This window comes from Pristiophorus japonicus, chromosome 2 (genome assembly GCF_044704955.1).
Source record: "Pristiophorus japonicus isolate sPriJap1 chromosome 2, sPriJap1.hap1, whole genome shotgun sequence".
In the NCBI taxonomy this organism is placed as follows: Eukaryota; Metazoa; Chordata; class Chondrichthyes; family Pristiophoridae; genus Pristiophorus; species Pristiophorus japonicus.
The window spans coordinates 317,528,756-317,551,121 of record NC_091978.1 but is presented as its reverse complement, the minus strand read 5'-3'; the positions used below and the strand labels follow the sequence as shown (position 1 = coordinate 317,551,121).

At 44.4% G+C, this 22,366-nt stretch overlaps 1 protein-coding gene across 1 annotated transcript in view; it reads right to left on the bottom strand.

Moving 5' to 3' along the window:
• kiaa1109 (KIAA1109 ortholog) overlaps nt 1-22,366 on the bottom strand; it is a 523,818-nt gene that overhangs the window by 263,771 nt on the left and 237,681 nt on the right. Inside the window, exons 37-39 of the mRNA XM_070862493.1 lie at nt 22,044-22,098; nt 12,681-12,892; nt 9,902-10,053 (exon numbers count right to left, since the gene is read on the bottom strand). Of these exons, the coding sequence (XP_070718594.1) occupies nt 9,902-10,053; nt 12,681-12,892; nt 22,044-22,098 (419 nt within the window). The remainder of the gene's footprint in view (nt 1-9,901; nt 10,054-12,680; nt 12,893-22,043; nt 22,099-22,366) is intronic.

Sequence of the window (22,366 nt, the reverse complement as noted above, 5' to 3'; positions counted from 1 at the left end):
TGAAATGGCTTAGCAAGCCACTCAGTTGTACAAAACCGCTACGAAAAACAGCAAGAATAAAACCGGACGGACTACCCAGTTTTGACCTCAGCACCGGCTTCAGACACTACAATGGCACACCCAGTCCAGTCGACCCTGCAAAGTCCACCTTACTATCATCTGGCGATAATCAGGAGAGAATTGCCCTGGGAGTCCTCAACATTGACTCCAGACCCCATGAAGACTCATTGCTTCAGGTCAAGCATAGTCAAGGAAATCTCCTGCTGATTAATCAGCTTAGAGAGGGCGGTACTTGGTAATCAGTACTCCTCCATGTTGAACACCACTTGGAAGAAGCACTAAGGGCACCAAGGGCACAGAATGTACTCTGGGCAGGGGACTTCAATGGTCATCACCAAGAATGACTCAGTAGCACCACTACTGACCGAGCTGGTCGAGTCCTAAAGGATATAGCTGCCAGACTGGGCCTGCAGCAGTTAGCACCATTACTGACCGAACCCTGAAGGGCATAGCGGTCAGATTAGGGTTGCGACAGCTGGTGAGAGAACCAACCTCATCCTCACCAATCTAATTGTCGCAGATGCATCTGTCCATAATAGCATTGGTAACAGTGAACACCACACAGTCACTGTGGAGATGAAGTCCCGTCTTCACATTGAGGACACCCTCCACTATGCTTTGTGGCACTACCACAGTCATAAAAAGGACAGATTCAGAACAGATCTAGCAGCTTAAAACTGGGCATCCATGAGGCATTGTGGGTCATCAGCAGCAGCAGAATTGTATTCCACCCATCATCTGTAACCTCATGACCTGGCATATCCCTCACTCTACCATTAGCATCAAGCCAGGGGACCAACCCTGGTTCAATGAGAAGTGCAGAAGAGCATGCCAGGAGCAGCACCAGATGAACCCAAAACTGAAGTTCCAACATGGGGAAGCTGCAACACAGGTCTACTACATGCATGCTAAAGAGCAGAAGCAGCATGCTATAGACAGAACCATGCGATCCTACAATCAATGGATCAGATCAAGCTCTGCAGTCCTGCCACATCCAGTCATGAATGGTGGTGGACAATTAAACTACCAACAGGAGATTGAGGCTCCATGAATATCCCCATACTCAATGATGGCAAAGCCCAGTACGCAAGTGCAAAAGACAAGACTGAAGCATTTGCAACCATATTCAGCCATAAGTGCCAAGTGGATAATTCATATCGGCCTCCTCGAGGTCGCTACCATCACAGAAGCCAGGCTTCAGCCAATTCGATTCACTGCACGTGATATCATGAAACGGCTGAGCGCACTGGATGCAGCAAAGGATATGAGCCCTGATCATATTCCAGCTTGCTGAAAACTTCTGTTCCAGAACTAGCTGCGTTTCTAGCCAAGCTGTTCCAGTACAGCTACAACACTGGCATTTGCCCAATGAGGAAAACTGCCATCCACAAAATACAGGACAAATCCAATGCGGCCAATTACCTCCCCAATCATCAGCAAACTGTCGTCGGCAGTGCTATCAAACGGCACTTACTCAGGTATAACCTGCTCACTAATGCTCAGTTTGGGTTCCACCAGGACCACTCGGCTCCAGGCCTCATTGCAGCCTTGGTCCAAACATGGACAAGAGAGCTGAATCCCAGGTGTGAGGCGAGTGACTGCCCTTGACATCAAGGCAGCATCTGACCGAGTGCGGCATCAAGGAGCCCTAGTAAAATTGAAGCCAATGGGAATCAGGGGGAAAGCTCTCCACTGGCTGGAGACATGTGGTTGTTCGAGGTCAATCATCTCAACCCCAAGACAATGCTGCAAAAATTACTCAGTGTAGTGTCCTAGGCCCAACCATCTTCAGCTGCTTCATCAATGACCTTCCTACCATCATAAGGTCAGAAGTGGGGATGTTCGCTGATGATTAGTGTTCAGTTCCACTTGCAACTCCTCAGAAAATGAAGCAATGCATACCCGCATGCAGTCACAGTGCGCTGGTGGTGGAAGGATTAAATGTTTAAGGTGATGGATTGTGTGTCAATCAAGCAAGCTGTTTTCTCCTGGATGGTGTCGAGCTTCTTGAGTGTTGTTGGAGCTGCATTCATCCAGGCAGTTGGAGAGTATTCCATTGCATTTGTGCCTTGTAGATTGGTGGAAAGGCTTTGGGAGTCAGGAGGTGAGACACACGTTGCAAAATACCCAGCCTCTGACCTGCTCTTGTATTTAAATGGCTGGTCCAGTTAAGTTTCTGGTCAATGATGACCCCCCTCCCCCTCCCTCAAGATGTTGATGGTGGGGGATTCGGCAATGGTAATGCCATTAAATGTCATGGAGAAGTGGTTAGACGCTCTCTTGTTGAGATGGTCATTGCCTGGCAATTGTGTGGCACAATTGTTACTTGCCACTTATCAGCCCAAGCCTGAATGTCGTCCAAGTCTTGCTGTATGCAGGCACCTCCTCCTCCCATTAGTTGTTTAATGGTCCACCAGCATACATGACTGGATGTGGCAAGACTGCAGAGCTTTGATCTGATCGGTTGATTGTGGGATCACTTAGCTCTGTTTATAGCATGCTGCTTCCATTCTTTAGCATCCATGAAATCCAGTGTTGTAGCTTCCCCAGGTTGACACCTCATTCTTAGGTACACCTGGTGGTGTTCCTGGCATGCTCTTCTGCACTGCTTATTGAATCAAAGTTGGCCCCCTGGCTTGATGGTAATGGTAGAGTGAGGGATATGCCAGACCATGAGATTACAGATTGAGCTGTTGCTGATGGCCCACAGCACCTCACGGATGCCCAGTATTGAGCTGCTAGATCTGTTCGCAATCTATCCTGTTTAGCACGGTGGTTGTGCCACGCAACAATGATGGAGAGTATCCTCAGTGTGAAGACGGGACTTCGTCTCCACAAGAACTGTGTGGCGGTCCACCAATATGGTCATGGACAGATGCATCTGTGACACGTAGATGGGTGTGGATGAGATCAAGTAGGTTTTCTTTCAGGTTGGTTCTCTCCATCTACTGCAGGCCCAGTCTGGCAGCTATATCCTTTAGGACTCGGCCAGCATGGCCAGTAGTGGTGCTACCAAGCCACTCTTAGTGATGGACATTGAAGTCCCCCGCCCAGTGTACATTCTGTGCCCTTGCTACCCTCAGTGCTTCTTCCAAGTGGTGTTCAACATGGAAGAGTACTGATTCATCAGCTGAGGGAGAGCAGTAGGTGGTAATCAGCAGGAGGTTTCCATGCACAAGATAAAAGTTCACGGGGTTGGGGGTGCTTTGGGTACTGTTGAGGGGGATGACTCATCAGGGGAGGGCAGCAGCAGCCAAGTTCATGGCACCGTGGCTGGCGCTGTTGCACAGGAGGGCAGGAAAGAGAGTGGGAGAGCGATAGTGATAAGGGATTCAATGGTAAGGGGAATATATAGGCGTTTCTGCGGCCGCAACCGAGACTCCAGGATGGTATGTTGCCTCCCTGGTGCAAGGATCAAGGATGTCTCGGAGCGGGTGCAGGACATTCTAAAAAGGGAGGGAGATCAGCCAGTTGTCGTGGTGCACATTGGTACCAACGACATAGGTTAAAAAAAAAAAGGGATGAGGTCCTACGAAACGAATTTAAGGAGCTAGGAGCTAAATTAAAAAGTAGGACCTCAAAAGTAGTAATCTCGGGATTGCGACCAGTGCCACGTGATAGTCAGAGTAGGAAACGCAGGATAGCGCAGATGAATACGTGGCTTGAGCAGTGGTGCAGCAGGGAGGGATTCAAATTCCTGGGGCATTGGAACCGGTTCTGGGGGAGGTGGGACCTGTACAAACCGGATGGTCTGCACCTGGGCAGGACCGGAACCAATGTCCTTGGGGGAGTGTTTGCTAGTGCTGTTGGGGAGGAGTTAAACTAATATGGCAGGGGGATGGGAACCAATGCAGGGAGACAGAGGGAAACAAAAAGGAGGCAAAAGCAAAAGACAGAAAGGAGATGAGGAAAAGTGGAGGGCAGAGAAACCCAAGGCAAAGAACAAAAAGGGCCATTGTACAGCAAAATTCTAAAAGGACAAAGGGTGTTAAAAAAACAAGCCTGAAGGCTTTGTGTCTTAATGCAAGGAGTATCCGCAATAAGGTGGATGAATTAACTGTGCAAATAGATGTTAACAAATATGATGCGATTAGGATTACGGAGACGTGGCTCCAGGATGATCAGGGCTGGGAACTCAACATCCAGGGGTATTCAACATTCAGGAAAGATAGAATAAAAGGAAAAGGAGGTGGGGTAGCATTGCTGGTTAAAGAGGAGATTAAGGCAATATTTCGGAAGGACATTAGCTTGGATGATGTGGAATCTATATGGATAGAGCTGCAGAACACCAAAGGGCAAAAAACGTTAGTGGGAGTTGTGTACAGACCTCCAAACAGTAGTAGTGATGTTGGGGAGGGCATCAAACATGAAATTAGGGGTGCGTGCAATAAAGGTGCAGCAGTTATAATGGGTGACTTTAATATGCACATAGATTGGGCTAACCAAACTGGAAGCAATACGGTGGAGGGGGATTTCCTGGAGTGCATAAGGGATGGTTTTTTAGACCAATATGTCGAGGAACCAACTAGGGGGGAGGCCATCTTAGACTGGGTGTTGTGTAATGAGAGAGGATTAATTAGCAATCTCGTTGTGCGAGGCCCCTTGGGGAAGAGTGACCATAATATGGTGGAATTCTGCATTAGGATGGAGAATGAAACAATTAATTCAGAGACCATGGTCCAGAACTTAAAGAAGGGTAACTTTGAAGGTATGAGGCGTGAATTGGCTAGGATAGATTGGCGAATGATACTGAAGGGGTTGACTGTGGATGGGCAATGGCAGACATTTAGAGACCCCATGGATGAACTACAACAATTGTACATTCCTGTCTGGCGTAAAAATAAAAAAGGGAAGGTGGCTCAACCACGGCTATCAAGGGAAATCAGGGATAGTATTAAAGCCAAGGAAGTGGCATACAAATTGGCCAGAAATAGCAGCGAACCCGGGGACTGGGAGAAATTTAGAACTCAGCAGAGGAGGACAAAGGGTTTGATTAGGGCAAGGAAAATGGAGTACGAGAAGAAGCTTGCAGGGAACATTAAGACGGATTGCAAAAGTTTCTATAGATATGTAAAGAGAAAAAGGTTAGTAAAGACAAACGTAGGTCCCCTGCAGTCAGAATCAGGGGAAGTCATAACGGGGAACAAAGAAATGGCGGACCAATTGAACAAGTACTTTGGTTCGGTATTCACTTAGGACGACACAAACAACCTTCCGGATATAAAAGGGGTCGGAGGGTCTAGTAAGGAGGAGGAACTGAGGGAAATCCTTATTAGTCGGGAAATTGATGGGATTGAAGGCCGATAAATCCCCAGGGCCTGATGGACTGCATCCCAGAGTACTTAAGGAGGTGGCCTTGGAAATAGTGGATGCATTGACAGTCATTTTCCAACATTCCATTGACTCTGGATCAGTTCCTATCGAGTGAGAGGGTAGCCAATGTAACCCCACTTTTTAAGACGGGAGGGAGAGAGATAGCAGGGAATTATAGACCGGTCAGCCTGACATCGGTAGTGGGTAAAATGATGGAATCAATTATTAAGGATTTCATAGCAGTGCATTTGGAAAGAGGTGATATGATAGGTCCAAGTCAGCATGGATTTGTGAAAGGGAAATCATGCTTGACAAATCTTCTGGAATTTTTTGAGGATGTTTCCAGTAGAGTGGACAAGGGAGAACCAGTTGATGTGGTATATTTGGACTTTCAGAAGGCTTTCGACAAGGTCCCACACAAGAGATTAATGTGCAAAGTTAAAGCACATGGGATTGGGGATAGTGTGCTGACATGGATTGAGAACTGATCGTCAGACAGGAAGCAAAGAGTAGGAGTAAATGGGGACTTTTCAGAATGGCAGGCAGTGACAAGTGGGGTACCGCAAGGTTCTGTGCTGGGGCCCCAGCTGTTTACACTGTACATTAATGATTTAGACGAGAGGATTAAATGTAGTATCTCCAAATTTGCGGACACTAAGTTGGGTGGCAGTGTGAGCTGCGAGGAGGATGCTATGAGGCTGCAGAGCGACTTGGATAGGTTAGGTGAGTGGGCAAATGCATGGCAGATGAAGTATAATGTGGATAAATGTGAGGTTGTCCACTTTGGTGGTAAAAACAGAGAGACAGACTATTATCTGAATGGTGACAGATTAGGAAAAGGGGAGGTGCAAAGAGACCTGGGTGTCATGGTACATCAGTCATTGAAGGTTGGCATGCAGGTACAGCAGGCGGTTAAGAAAGCAAATGGCATGTTGGCCTTCATAGCGAGGGGATTGGAGTACAGGGGCAGGGAAGTGTTGCTACAGTTGTACAGGGCCTTGGTGAGGCCACACCTGGAGTATTGTGTACAGTTTTGGTCTCCTAACCTGAGGAAGGACATTCTTGCTATTGAGGGAGTGCAGCGAAGGTTCACCAGACTGATTCCCGGGATGGCGGGACTGACCTATCAAGAAAGACTGGATCAACTGGGCTTGTATTCACTGGAGTTCAGAAGAATGAGAGGGGACCTCATAGAATCGTTTAAAATTCTGACGGGGTTAGACAGGTTAGATGCAGGAAGAATGTTCCCAATGTTGGGGAAGTCCAGAACCAGGGGACACAGTCTAAGGATAAGGGGTAAGCCATTTAGGACCGAGATGAGGAGGAATTTCTTCACCCAGAGAGTGGTGAACCTGTGGAATTCTCTACCACAAAAAATAGTTGAGGCCAATTCACTAAATATATTCAAAAAGGAGTTAGATGAGGTCCTTACTACTAGGGGGATGAAGGGGTATGGTGAGAAAGCAGGAATGGGGTACTGAAGTTGCATGTTCAGCCATGAACTCATAGAAGGGCCGAATGGCCTACTCCTGCACCTATTTTCTATGTTTCTATGTTTCTATATTAGCATGGATAGAGGATTGGCTAACTAACAGAAAACAGAGAGTCGAGATAGATAGTTCATTCTCTGGCTGGCAACCAGAACTAGTGGGGTGCCGCAGGGATCAGTGCTGGGACCCCAACTATTTACAATCTATATTGACGACTTGAAAGAAGGGACTGAGTATAACGTAGCCAAGTTTGCAGACGATACAAAGATGGGAGGAAAAGCAATGTGTGAGGAGGATACAAAAAATCTGCAAAAGGACATACAGGCCATTTAACCCATTGTGCCTGTGGGCAAAAATTTGGCAGATGGAGTATAATGTTGGAAAGTGTGAGGTCATGCACTTTGGCAGAAAAAAAATCAAAGAGCAAGTTATTATTTAAATGGAGAAAGATTGCAACGTGCAGCAGTACAGCGGGACCTGAGGGTACTTGTGCATGAAACACAAACGGATAGTATGCAGGTACAGCAAGTGATCAGGAAGGCCAATGGTATCTTGACCTTTATTGCAAAGGGGATGGAGTATAAAAGCAGGGAAGTCTTACTACAGCTATACAAGGTTTGGTGAGACCACACCTGGAATACTGCGTGCAGTTTTTGGTTTCGATATTTACGAAAGGATATACTTGCTTTGGAGGCAGTTCAGAGAAGGTTCACTAGGTTGATTCTGGGGTTGAAGGGGTTGACTTATGAGGAAAGGTTGAGTCGGTTGGGCCTCGACTCACCGGAGCTCAAAAGAATGAGAGGTGATCTTATCGAAATATATATTATGAGGGGGCTTGACAAGGTGAATGCAGAGAGAATGTTTCTACTGATAGGGGAGACTAGAACTAGAGGGCATGATCTGAGAATAAGGGGCCGCCCATTTAAAACTGAGATGAGGAGAAATTTCTTCTGAGAGTTGTAAATCTGTGGAATTCGCTGCCTCAGAGAGCTGTGGAAACTGGGACATTGAATAAATTTAAGACAGAAATAGACAGTTTCTTAAACGATAAGGGGATAAGGGGTTAAAAGGTTATGAGGAGTGGGCGGGGAAGTGGAGCTGAGTCCATGATCAGATCAGCCATGATCTTATTGAATGGCGGGGCAGGCTTGAGGGGCCGTATGGCCGACTTCTATTCCTATTTCTTATGCTCTTATGCCCATGTTTGACCTGAAGCCATGAGACTTCATGGGGTCCGGAGTCAATGTTGAGGACTCCCAGGACCACTCATTCCTGACTTTATATCACTTATCCAGGGATGTTGATGGAGGAGTCTGGGACATAGGTGGAGAGGCATGACTCGGTGAGTGTGACTATATCAGGCTGTTGCTTGACTAGTCTGTGGGACAGCTCTCCTAATTTTTGCAGAAGTCCCCAGATGTTAGTAAGGAGGACCCTTGCAGGGTTGACTCGGCTGGGTGTGCCATGGTCATGTCTGGTGCCTAGGTTGATGCCAGGTGGTCTGTCTGGTTTTATTCTCATCAGTTTTTTCATAGCAGCTTGATACAATGGAGTGGCCATTTCAGAGGACAGTTAAAAGTCAACCACATTACTGCGGGTTTGGAGTGACATATTGTCCTGACTGGATAAGAAGGGTAGATTTACTTCCTTTAAGGACATTAGTGAACCAGATGGGTTTTTACCACAATCTTGTTGTTTCATGATCATTACTGATAGTTAAAAAAATCACGCACAGGCATCTTCCACCCTTCAACATGTAATTCGGGACCTGGAATATTAGGCCCTCCATTGAAACACCTGTGAACTCATCCCTTTTTGGCGTGGAAGCAAGTCATCCTCGATACGAGGGACCGTCTATGATGATACTGATACTAGCATTTTTTAAATTCCAGATTTAAAAGGGTCGTTGGCTTTAAAAATAGAGGCAGAGTGTACAAAAGCAAAGAAGTTATGGGAAACCTTCCTAAGTTACTGGTTAGACTTCAACTAGAGTATCATTTTCCAATTTTGGGCACCACACTTTAGAAAGGATGTCAAGGCGTTAGGGAGGGTGCAGAGGAGCTGGGATTGTTCTCCTTCGAGCAAAGAAGGTTAAGAAAAGAAAGATTTGCATTTATATAGCGCCTTTCATGACCACCGGACGTCTCAAAGCATTTTGCAGCCAATGAAGTACTTTTGGAGCGCAGTCACTGTTGTAATAATAAGGGGAGATTTAAAAGAGACATTCAAAATTATGAGAGATTTTCATAGAACAGAAAGGGAGAAACTGTTTCCACTGGCAGGAGAGTCAGTAACCCGAGAACACAAATTTAAGATAATTGCCAAAAAATGCAGGAGGGCAATGAGAATTCTTTTTACTGAGCAAGTTATGTTGATCTGGAATGCATTGCCTGAAAGGGTGTTGGAAGCAGTTTCAAAAGGAAATTGAATATATACTCGAAAAAGAAAAATTTGCAATACTATGAAGAAAGAGCAGAAGAGTAGGACTGATTGGTATCTTTTTCAGAGAGCCGGTACAGGCACAATGGGTCAAATGGCCTCCTTCTGTGCACCATTATTCTGATTCTCTGCAGTACACAAAAATTACTTGTACAGTTCTCATATGAAAGTACAGGTGTAAATTATTTTGCTATTTGTCAAAGTCAGATTCCTAACATTTCAAGACTCTGTTTACAGTACAATAGTTGACAAGTCTACTACAGTTCTTAATATTCCAACTGAATTTAAGTAAATTTATTTAATCAATGTTTGATCCATTCGGGAAGCCCATTTTGATGGAATGAAAATGTCAATACACTCCGTCAATTTTCAAAGTTTAAAAACTTTCAAGTAACTATTTTTGATCTTTGCTCAAGATGTCCTGGTGCACATTCTGGTGCAGTGGTTCTGCCCTTTACATTCAAATTATACAGCTGGTTAATTATAAGCAAAGATTTCAATTTTAGGAGTGGCTATGAAGGACATTTAATGATCGAGAGAGATCTGCCTTTGATGTATGAAAGAGATTGCCACATATAAATTGAAATATCATTAATTACCTGGAGTGAGTCTGAACATGTGAATGTAAATTGGTTGGAGCAGCAAAACTAAACCAAATTTCACTCATGGTAAGTTTCATGCTGCTGGAATCTGGGGGTGGTGGCATCAGGGGAAGATCCTTCTTTAGATCATCAGACTCTACCCCTTCATCCTAAAAAAAATGTTCAGGAAACAAAAAAAATGAGTAAGACGTAATGTCATATTATCAACATTGCTGTACAAACTCAAACATGCTGATATCCCAAAGATACTATTAGATGTCCAAACCTGCTGCAATGTTGTTCACCCATACAATGCAGCCATACATCTCTTGATTGGATTTAACCCAAGAGAACTAATAGAATGGCCACTATTTGGCACAACTGTAAATTGGTACATTCCTACCAATTTTACCAACAAATTAAATACAAAAAATGCTGAAGACTTATCAACAGCAATTAATCTCTGCTCTTCAGAATCTGAGCTGACAGAGAATCAGAAAGCAGGATGCTGGAGTCACATTTGGGTAGTTATTCACAGATAAGTTTTGCTCCAAAATTAAACTAACTAGCAGGTTAATTTCAGAATAAAACTTGCAGCAAGGTGTACGGTTTTTGAATGCAGAATGTCCAAAACATTATTTGATTAATGACACTGGGTTGTTTATATGAAGCTAGAAATGTAATTTTAAAAGGGGACTGGGGTCGGGATAACTTAACACAATTAACCATTTCAAGCTGAACCATACAAAGAAGAGAATAAGTCTAGGTTTCAGTAAATGTCAACTGATAATAACAAAGACTATAAATGCAAGAATTTTAAAAGCATTTTCTCATTAAAATGCTGGAGCAGTGTGTTTTCAGATCTATAAAAGAAAAAAATTTCTGAATAAAATTCTGTACATAGTTTTTATGATGGTTTGTGAGATATAAATACCTTAAAAGGATATGGGGATCGGGTGGGAAAGTGGAGTTGAGTTTGAAGATCAGCCGTGATCTTAATGAATGTCGGAGCATGCTGGAAGGGCCGTATGGCCTACTCCTGTTCCTAATTCTTACCTTCTATAAGTTCTCATTTTCAGAATAAATATACTTCAATACAATGCATGGAACTTGATCTTCATGTGAACAGCTTGAGACTTTTTATAAGCAATAAAGGATCAGCTGACTACCAAATTTTCACATGTCAATGCCGAGGAATAGAACACTGTATCCAGTATTGGAATTGAGTACTTTTAAGTCGAGTGTACTAGAGTGTTGTAGCACCATGTCTTAACCCTAACCACACCAGTATATGGGCTCTATTTTTCTCTTTGCTAATTTTTGGCACCCAGGAGGATGTACGGACGATTCTTTTGCGCCCGTTTGCGGCAAAAAAAAAATCGGCACTTTCGCCGAAGAATTATTTGGCGCAGTGCTCTCCGAAGTTAGTCTGGGGGGCGGAGCTTCAAGTCTGCGCTATAAACTCTGTGGGCATGTGCAAAAAGCTGAAGTTTCCAGGGCAACCAGAGACGCTGAAGCTGATGCATAATAACATTCACACTGAGGGATTAGCAATCGTAAGATCACTGCTGTATTCTATACCCCAAAATGATAACCTGCTCATTTCTATACCATACAATCCAGCATTTAAAAAAAAGTGAAATCCGCTGGTCCTGCTGCAATCCCGGGCCCAAAAAGGACCTTTCCCCCTGCTGGACCCTCTGTAATCCTGGGCCCCCGAAGGACCTGTCCCCCCCGCTGCAATCCCTGGCCAAATGGCCCTCCCGCTTCCGAACTTCAGCTTGCAGGGGAGCGGGACTGGGATTCGGCCCAGGATTGCAGCAGGTCCAGCTGGGTGGGGGGGGGGGGGGGGGGGAGGAGTGTGGAGAGAGCAGTCCTTTCGACCGGAGAGATGAATACTATCATTTGAATGAATGAATGAATCATTTTATTGTACAATGCACAAACTCCACTACATTCGAGTTGCTATACGTGCATGATTTTATACACCTACATTTTTAAAATAATTCTGCAAGCTGCAAAACATAATTCTTCTGACAGAATCATAATTCACATTGCAGACACATCATTGCAGAAGTTGGAAGAGGTACAGACATACAAGTAAATTTTGTTTGCTTGGCTTCAATGTTACAATAATAATTAACAATAATTAGCCATTTGGTGCTCCATATGCATTATCTTTTATGGCTGAATGTAGTGACACCACTACTCCCGGCCAGAATGGAGATGATTGGGTAATTCCCTCGTCAATCACACCTGGAGACCTCACTGCTGTAAGTGACTGGGATTGACTTTACGTACATAACTTGTATGCAATTATCCTCCTCTTGCTGCAGTTTGCTGGAGGAATAATCAGTTTGTATTATGTAACTGCCCTCCACTGACTGCATTTTGCTGGAGAAATCACTGTGCTTTTATCAGAAGTTGCTGAAGTTTCAGTCATGAGCTCCGTTTGCTGCAAACTCCTTTTAAATAGACTCTGTAAATAGACTTTGTTTGCCAGAAAATACATTGTTTGCTTTAAGTGCTGCTATAAAGGCTTGCCCCACTTTCAACTCATTGGTTGACACAGTGGTGTCAATAGACACTTCGATCTTTTACCCAGTACGTTCAGAGTCTGAGATGCACGTCCAGTTATGGTTGATGATTATATACTTGGAATCGACACACAAATAACCTGCAAGTGCATTTTTATTGTGCACTGCAAACTTCCATTAGTCACAAATATGCACCTAATATGATCTTTAATTTAACCAATTGACAGGAATATGTATATCCAGTGAGGTTAACTTTTTACCTGATCTTCAGACGCTGAATTCCCATTGACATCTGAAGTTGGACTTCTTTCATCACGAGGGAGGTGATCCTCTGATACATCAGTGCTATAGCCACTGCCAGTTGGAGAACCAGTAGAATCACCTGACTTTAGTACACCATTTCTTTCTGTTGTGTTAGATTTTCCAAGAACCCCCAAAACATTGTACAGAACAGCTCCTGACTGCCTTCCTCCTAAAAATCCAAGCATAATACAATAATTGGCAGCACAAAAACATACATGCAAGCCAGTTTTCAGATTTCTCACTTAAATAAGGTTTAATGTAGAAATATTTTTCCCCTTTTTAATATGATATTTCACCACTTCCTTTTCCTATAGTTCCTTGACTCACTTGATCTGCAGTGAAACCACTAATCTCTGCCTGACACCTCCACACCATAACAGAATTCTTAACAACTCAGCACATGGGTGATGGTGGGCACAAACCCACAGCCTATGGTTCAGTTGCTGCGCTAGTGCTTCCCTGTAAGATGCAAAGAAAGATCATCTACTTGGTGTCATTTTAATTCTTCCTTGCTGGCATAAGACACATCTGGATTTTCATTTTGGGAAAACACAACGCGCAAACCCCTCTACCCACTTCCATGATGATATTGATAACAACACAAAGGGATTAAATACTATTATTCAGTACAGGCCTACGTGGTACCCAAGTTCTTTTGACCAATGGAAAGGTCATCGACCTGAAACATTAACTGTTTCTCTCTCCACAGATGCTGCCTGACCTACTGAGTATGTCTAGGATTTTCTGTTTTTATTTCAGATTTCCAGCACCTGCAGTATTTTATTTTTGTTCTTTTGACCAATGCTAACCACAGGTACTATATAATTACCAGCCTGTCCTCGCCGCACGGCGCTGCTCCCCAGTCATCAAGATCCATGGCGCGGCCCTGGACAACGTGGACCACTTCCCTTATCTGGGGAGCCTCCGAGCAACAAGAGCAGGCATCGACAACAAGATCCAACACTGCCTCCAATGCGCCAATGCAGCCTTCAGCCGCCTGAGGAAAAGTGTTTTTGAAGACCAAGCCCTCAAAACTGTCACCAAGCTCATGGTCTTCAGGGCTGTAGTAATACCCGCCCTCCTGTATGGCTTAGAAATATAGACCATGTACAGTAGACACCTCAAGTCGCTGGAGAAATACTACCAACAATGTCTCCGCAAGATCCTACATAGACATAGACATAGAAAATAGGTGCAGGAGTAGGCCATTCGGCCCTCGGAGCCTGCACCGCCATTCATGGCTGAACATGCAACTTCAATACCCCATTCCTGCTTTCTCGCCATATCCCTTGATCCCCCTAGTAATAAGGACTACATCTAACTCCTTTTTGAATATATTTAGTGAATTGGCCTCAACAACTTTCTGTGGTAGAGAATTCCACAGGTTCACTACTCGCTGGGTGAAGAAGTTTAATAGAACATAAGAACATAAGAATTAGGATCAGGAGTAGGCCATCTAGTCCCTCGAGCCTGCTCCGCCACGCAACAAGATCATGGCTGATATGGCTGTGGACTCAGCTCCACTTACCCACCCGCTCCCCATAACCCTTAATTCCCTTATCTTGGTCCTAAATGGCTTACCACTTATCCTTAGACTGTGACCCCTGGTTCTGGACTTCCCCAACATTGGGAACATTCTTCCTGCATCTAACCTGTCTAAACCCATCAGAATTTTAAACGTTTTTATGAGATCCCCTCTCATTCTTCTGAACTCCAGTGAATACAAGCCCAGTTGATCCAGTCTTTCTTGATATGTCAGTCCCGCCATCCCAGGAATTAGTCTGGTGAACCTTCGCTGCACTCCCTCAATAGCAAGAATGTCCTTCCTCAAGTTAGGAGACCATAACTGTATACAATACTCCAGGTGTGGCCTCACCAAGGCCCTGTACAACTGTAGTAACACCTCCCTGCCCCTGTACTCAAATCCCCTTGCTATGAAGGCCAACATGCCATTTGCTTTCTTAACCGCCTTCCGTACCTGCATGCCAACCTTCAATGACTGATGTACCATGATACCCAGGTCTCGTTGCACCTCCCCCTTTCCTAATCTGTCACCATTCAGGTCTGTCTCTCTGTTTTTACCACCAAAGTGGATAACTCACATTTATCTACATTATACGTCAGCTGACATGCATTTGCCCACTCACCTAACCTATCCAAGTCACTCTGCAGCCTCATAGCATCCTCCTCGCAGTTCACACTGCCACCCAACTTAGTGTCATCCGCAAATTTGAAGATACTACATTTAATCCCCTCGTCTAAATCATTAATGTACAATGTAAACAGCTGGGGCCCCAGCACAGAACCTTGCGGTACCCTGCCTGCCAATGTGAAAAGTACCCATTTACTACTACTCTTTGCTTCCTGTCTGCCAACCAGTTCTCAATCCACATCAGCACACTACCCCCAATCCCATGTGCTTTAACTTTGCACATTAATCTCTTGTGTGGGACCTTGTCGAAAATCCCCTGGGAGGACAGACGCACCAATGTTAGCATCCTCGACCAGGCCAACATCCCCAGCATTGAAGCACTGACCACACTTGATCAGCTCTGCTGAGCAGGCCACATAGTTCGCATGCCAGACACGAGACTCCCAAAGCAATTGCTCTACTCGGAACTCCTTCAAGGCAAACGAGCCAAAGATGGGCAGCGGAAACGTTACAAGGACACCCTCAAAGCCTCCCTGATAAAGTGCAACATCCCCACTGATACCTGCGAGTCCCTGGCGAAAGACCGCCCTCAGTGGAGGAAGTGGAGGGAGGGCGCCGAGACTCAGGAGTCTCGGCGCTGAGAGCATGCAGAAATCAAGCGTAGGCTGCAGAAAGAGCGTGCGGCAAACCAGTCCCACCCACCACTTCCCTCAACAACTATCTGTCCCACCCGTGACAGAGACTGTGGTTCTCGTATTGGACTGTTAAGCCACCATGGTTTTGGGGGTAATGTATTGACATGAATAAAGATCTGGTTGGCAAACAGGAAGCAGAGAGTCGGGGTATAGCACGTTTAGTGAGTTGGTCATACTGCAGGTAAAGGTTACACAGACAGATAGGGAATGGGTGACCAACAGGAAGAGCAGTCAAGAAAGGTAGTGCAGAGGTCCCCTGCGGTCACCCTCCTCCAAAACAGATACACCATTTTGGGTACTGTTGGGGGGAGGGGGATGACTCATCAGGGGAGGGCAGCAGCAGCCAAGTCCATGGCACCATGGGTGGTTCTGCTGCACAGGAAGGCAGGAAAGAGAGTGAGAGAGCTATAGTGGTAGGGGATTCTATTGTAAGGGGAATAGATAGACGTTTCTGCAGCCGCAATCAAAACTCCAAGATGATATGCTGCCTCCCTGGTGCTATGGTCAAGGATGTCTCAGAGCAGCTGCAGGACATTTTGGAGGGAGAGGGTGAACAGCCAGTTGTCGTGGTGCATATAGGTACCAACGATATAGGTAAAAAAAATGGGATGAGGTCCTACAAGCTGAATTTAGGGAGCTAGGAGTTAAATTAAAAAGTAGGACCTCAAAAGGTCATAATCTCAGGATTGCTACCAGTGCCACGTGCTAGTCAGAGTAGGAATGGCAGGATAGGTCAGATGAATACGTGGCTTGAGGAGTGGTGTAGAAGGGAGGGATTCAAATTCCTGGGACATTGGAACCGGTTCTGGGGGAGGTGGGACCAGTACAAACCGGACGGTCTACAACTGGGCAGGACCGGAACCAATGTCCTAGGGGGAGTGTTGCTAGTGCTGTTGGGGAGGGGTTAAACTAATATGGCAGGGGGATGGGAACCTATGCAGGGAGAAGAGGTAAGTAGAATGGGGGTAGAAGCAAAAGATAGAAAGAAGAAAAGCAAAAGTGGAGGGCAGAGAAACCCAAGGCAAAAATCAAAAAGGGCCACATAACAGCAAAATTCTAAAGGGCCAAAGTGTTTTAAAAAGACAAGCCTGAAGGCTCTGTGCCTCAATGCGAGGAGTATTCGTAATAAGGTGAACGAATTAACTGCACAGGCAGCAATTAATGAATATGATCTAATTGGCATCACGGAGACATGGCTCCAGGGTGACCAAGACTGGGAACTCAACATCTAGGGGTATTCAACATTCAGGAAGGATAGACAGAAAGGAAAAGGAGGTGGGGTAGTGTTGCTGGTTAAAGAGGAAATTAACGCAATAGTAAGGAAGGACATTAGCTTGGATGATGTGGAATCTGTATTGGTGGAGTAGCGGAATACGCTCGTGCGAGTTGTGTACAGACCACCAAACAATAGTAGAGGTTGGGGACAGCATCAAACAAGAAATTAGGGATGCATGCAATAAAGGTACAGCAGTTATCATGGGCGACTTTAATCTACATATAGATTGGGCTCACCAAACTGGTAGCAATACGGTGGAGGAGGATTTCCTGGCGTGTATTAGGGATGGTTTTCTGGACCAATATGGCAAGGAACCAACTGGAGGGCTGGCCATCCTCGACTGGGTGATGTGTAATGAGAAAGGGCTAATTAGCAATCTTGTTGTGCGAGGTCCCTTGGGGAAGAGTGACCATAAGATGGTAGAATTCTTTATTAAGATGGAGAGTGACTGTGTTAATTCAGAGACTCGGGTCCTGAACTTAAGGAAAGGTAACTTCGATGGTATGAGACGTGAATTGGCTAGAATAGACTGGCGAGTGATACTTAAAGGGTTGACGGTGGATAGACAATGGCAAACATTTAAAGATCACATGGATGAACTTCAATTGTATATCCCTGTCTGGAGTAAAAATAAAACGGGGAAGGTGGCTCAACCGTGGCTATCAAGGGAAATTAAGGATAGTATTAAATGGAAGAGGCATATAAATTGGCCAGAAAAAGCAGCAAACACGAGGACTGGGAGAAATTTAGAATTCAGCAGAAGACGACAAAGGGTTTAATTAGGAGGGGGGAAATAGAGTATGAGAGGAAGCTTGTTGAGAACATAAAAACTGACTGCAAAAGCTTCTATAGACATGTAAAGAGAAAAAGATTAGTGAAGACAAAAGTAGGTCCCTTGCAGTCAGATTCAGGTGAATTTATAATGGGGAACAAAGAAATGGTAGACCAGCTGAACAAATACTTTGGTTCCGTCTTCACTAAGGAAGACACAAATAACCTTCTGGAAATACTGGGGGACCGAACGTCCAGTGAGAAGGAGGAACTGAAGGAAATCCTTATTAGGCGGGAAATTGTGTTAGGGAAATTGATAGGATTGAAGGCCGATAAATCCCCGGGGCCCGATAGTCTGCATCCCAGAGTACTTAAGGAAGTGGCCCTAGAAATAGTGGATGCATTGGTGATCATTTTCCATCAGTCTATCAACTCTGGATCGGTTCCTCTGGACTGGAGGGTAGCTAATGTAACACTACTTTAAAAAAAAGGAGGGGCAGGGAGAGAGAAAACGGGTAATTATAGACTGGTCAGCCTGACATCAGTAATGGGGAAAATATTGGAATCAATTATTAAAGATGAAATAGCAGCGCATTTGGAAAGCAGTGACAGGATCGATCCAAGTCAGCATGGATTTATGAAAGAGAAATCATGCTTGACAAATCTTCTGGAATTTTTTGTGGATGTATAGTAGAGTGGACAAGGGAGAACCAGTGGATGTGGTGTATTTGGACTTTCAAAAAGCTTTTGACAAGGTCCCACACAAGAGATTGGTGTGCAAAATTAAGGCACATGGTATTGGGGGTAATGTACTGGGGGTAGAGAACTGATTGGCAGACAGGAAACAGAGAGTCAGGATAAATGGGTCCTTTTCAGAATGGCAGGCAGTGACTTGTGGGGTGCCGCAGTGCTCAGTGCTGGGACCCCAGCTATTTACAATATACATTCATGATTTAGATGAAGGAATTGAGTGTAATATCTCCAAGTTTGCAGATGACACTAAGCTGGGTGGCGGTGTGAGCTGTGAGGAGGATGCTAAGAGGCTGCAGGGTGACTTGGACAGGTTAGGTGAGTGGGCAAATGCATGGCAAATGCAGTATAATGTGGATAAATGTGAGGTTATCCACTTTGGTGGCAAAAACACGAAGGCAGAATATTATCTGAATGGCAGATTGGGAAAAGGGGAGGTGCAAAAAGACCTGGGTGTCATGGTACATCAGCCATTGAAGGTTGGCATGCAGGTGCAGCAGGCGGTGAAGAAGGCAAATGGCATGTCGGCCTTCATAGCTAGGGGATTTGAGTATAGGAGCAGGGAAGTCTTGCTGCAGCTGTACTGGGCCTTGGTGAGGCCTCACCTGGAATATTGTGTTCAGTTTTGATCTCCTCATCGGAGGAAGGACATTCTTGCTATTGAGGGAGTGCAGCGAAGGTTCACCAGACTGATTCTCGGGATGGCAGGACTGACATATGAGGAGAGACTGGATCAACTGGGCCTGTATTCACTGGAATTTAGAAGAATGAGAGGGGAACTCATAGAAACATATAAAATTCTGACTGGACTGGATAGGTTAGATGCAGGAAGAATGTTCCCGATGTTGGGTGAGTCCAGAACCAGGGGTCACAGTCTAAGTATAAGGGGTAAGCCATTTAGGACTGAGATGAGGAGAAACTTCTTCACTCAGAGTTGTTAGCCTGTGGAATTCTCTTCCGCAGAGAGTTGTTGATGCCAGTTCGTTAGATATATTCAAGAGGGAGTTGGACATGGCCCTTACAGCTAAAGGGATATGGAGAGAAAGCAGGAAAGGGGTACTGAGGTGAATGATCAGCCATGATCTTATTAAATGGTGGTGCAGGCTCGAAAGGACGAATGGCCTACTCCTGCACCTATTTTCTATGTTTCTAAGAACTCATGTTAAAAGTGGAAGCAAGTCTTCCTCGATTCCGAGGGACTGCCTATGGTGATGACTGTTTGCATTCACTGGCAACCCAGAGGGGATGGTCTGATGGGATTGTTATGTATAGAGGGTAAGAAAATGTCTGTACAAGGTAGGTAATTCTTTCTTTAATCAACAACTCCAGAAGCTGCTAGAAACTAACCCAATAGTACTCAGGACAAGGAGTAAACAGGCTCCCACAGCATTAGAGAAGACTGGAGAGGGAAGAGAGACTCTTCAGCCATCACAATCGAGAAGCCAAAAGTAGTGGCATCAAGTTCTGCACAACCCAGTTTGGTAAATGTAAACATGTAAAATGTAGCAGCATTATAGATGTTTTGTATAGCTACATGGTTCAGGGAAGCTCAAGTAGCAGCTGTGGAGCTAGATCAATGAGAACGACAAAGAATACACACCACTATCTACTTTGCAAATCTTTTTCTAGAACCTGAATTTCCAAACACCTCAGGAACGCAAGTGAAAAACCTTGTTGCAAAGGGTTGTGACATGATCATTTTGAAAAATTGACACCTACAAGCATCCAACTAATTGATGCAATGCTCGCATTTCAACTTGAGCGGAGGTGAACAAAATAAAGGAATTACAATTTCTTGACGTAAACTGGATTAAGAAGCTAACTGCGTCAGCAAACATGGATGTGTTTTAAGATTAACTTGTGCAAAGGTCAAATCAAGTAACCATCGAACTGTAGAACCGAGACTGATCCTAAAGCACTGGGTAATTTCAATATGAAGTAACCATCGACTTAATAATGGAACTTAAAGACACGCCATTACATACTGCTTCCTAAGTTTCAAGGATGCAAGGACAAAAGTTAATCGTGTAAAAGGAAAACATCTGGGTAAATATTGACCCAGATTTTGGTGTCAAAATAACAGCGAGTTTAATGGCGCTCATCGTATTAATGTGTAAATCATCCAGAAACTAGTGGCGAGGAAGAGATACACAGTGAATTGCGAATCGCCACAAGTTGCTGGATGATTTGCGCCGCTCCACCATTAGCCTCATAAAAATGGCAGCTCACCGTCAATCTCCCCTTGAGTTTCATGAAATTGCTGGATTTGCACAGAAATTACCAATTAAACTTGCCACTGAAAGTTAGGGCTGCGACTCAACAGAGTAAATACCTTTTTAATGAGGAGTTTTATGTTCGTGCAATGGCCCAGAAGGGGAACAATTTAAACTGTGGCGTCTATTTCCTACAGATGTTGTTGAGATTTCTTTTTAAATTAAAAAATTTTTTTTTTTTTTTTTTCCTTTCTGTCTCTGATCTCTCTCTTGATCCAATATTTCTTTCCCTCTATCTATCTCTCTGACTCTAATTCACCACATTTCCTTCTCCTTCGTTAGAACATAAAAACATAAGAAATAGGAACAGTTTAATCTCATTGGTTAAGTTGATAGATTGTTGGTCCCTTCATTCACGAAGGATCCAGATGTGTTATCAGCGTGCAGTTCCAGCAACTTACAGGGCAAAACTTTTGAGAGTTGAAAAATGAGGGAAAAAGTCTAACTCATGGGGCATGCTGCAGCAATATCTGGGCCGTTATCTTTTTAATTGTGGTTTATGTAGAATGAGGGAATTAACTGGTGCTGAATAGTACAGAATCAAATAAATACTTTTAATTATAGTTTCACGATGAAATAGCAATATCTAAAGAGTAAAATTATTGATAAGATCACAAAGCATTGGAAATATACCAATCTTATTCGACCAATGTATAAAGAGCTCATTTGCAAGGAAACCAGCATATCAACTAGTTATTGATAAAGTCAAATTAAAATTGTAAGAAGTTGTATTTTAACTTTTAGTATAATCATGTAATGCAGAAACGGCAAATTGCCATAGTCAGAGTGAAAGAAATGTATAAAAAGTGGCAGTTTGTAAGGATAGTTAAGATTCGTAAGGTTTGATCTGCCTGAAATATTGAGGTACAAACTACAATGCATTTGAATCCCCATCAGGTGTGGTTGTAAGCACCATCTTTTGGGCCCAAGTTTCGGCCTCAGTTGCTCCTGATTTTTTGGAGCAACTGGTGTAGAACGGAGTATCTTAGAAATTCAAATTCTCGGCATTTAGTTTGTTCCAGTTCTAGTCAGTTAGAACAGTTTCACTTTGGAACAGAATTTTTTTTTCAAAAGGGGGCGTGTCCGGCCACTTACGCCTGTTTTCAAAGTTTCGGCAGTGAAAACTTACTCCAAACTAACTTAGAATAGAGTAAGTGAAGATTTTTGTACGCTCGAAAAAACCTGATCTACACTTTAGAAAATCAGGCGTAGGTTACAAATAGGGAATGGGGGGGGGGGTTTAAAGGGAAGTTTACAAACACTAAACACTTCAGTTTTACAAATAAAGAACCATCATCAATAATAAATGATAAAAACATCAATAAATCAACCAATAAATCAATCAAAAAAAATTAATAAGAAATAATTTTTAAAAATCAATAAATAAAACATTTTCTACTTACCGACTGCAGCACCGGGAGCCCTCCAACAGCGTGCTGGGATGCCTGCCCCCCCACCCCCGCAGTGTGTCTCTGTCTCTCTGTCTGTCTGTGTGTATCTCTCACTCTCTGTCTGTTAGTGTCTGTGTTTCTGACAGCGAGGGGAGGGGGAGGAGGGGGGTAGAGGGAGAGAGGGGGGGGGCAGGGGGAAGGGAGGGAGGGAAGGGGGGGAGGAGGAGAAGGGGGGAAGAGGAGATGGTGGGGAGGAGGAGAAGGGGAAGGGGGGGTAGGAGGAGAAGGTGAAGGGGGGGGAAAAGAGGTGAAGGGGGGGAGGAGGTGAAGGGGGG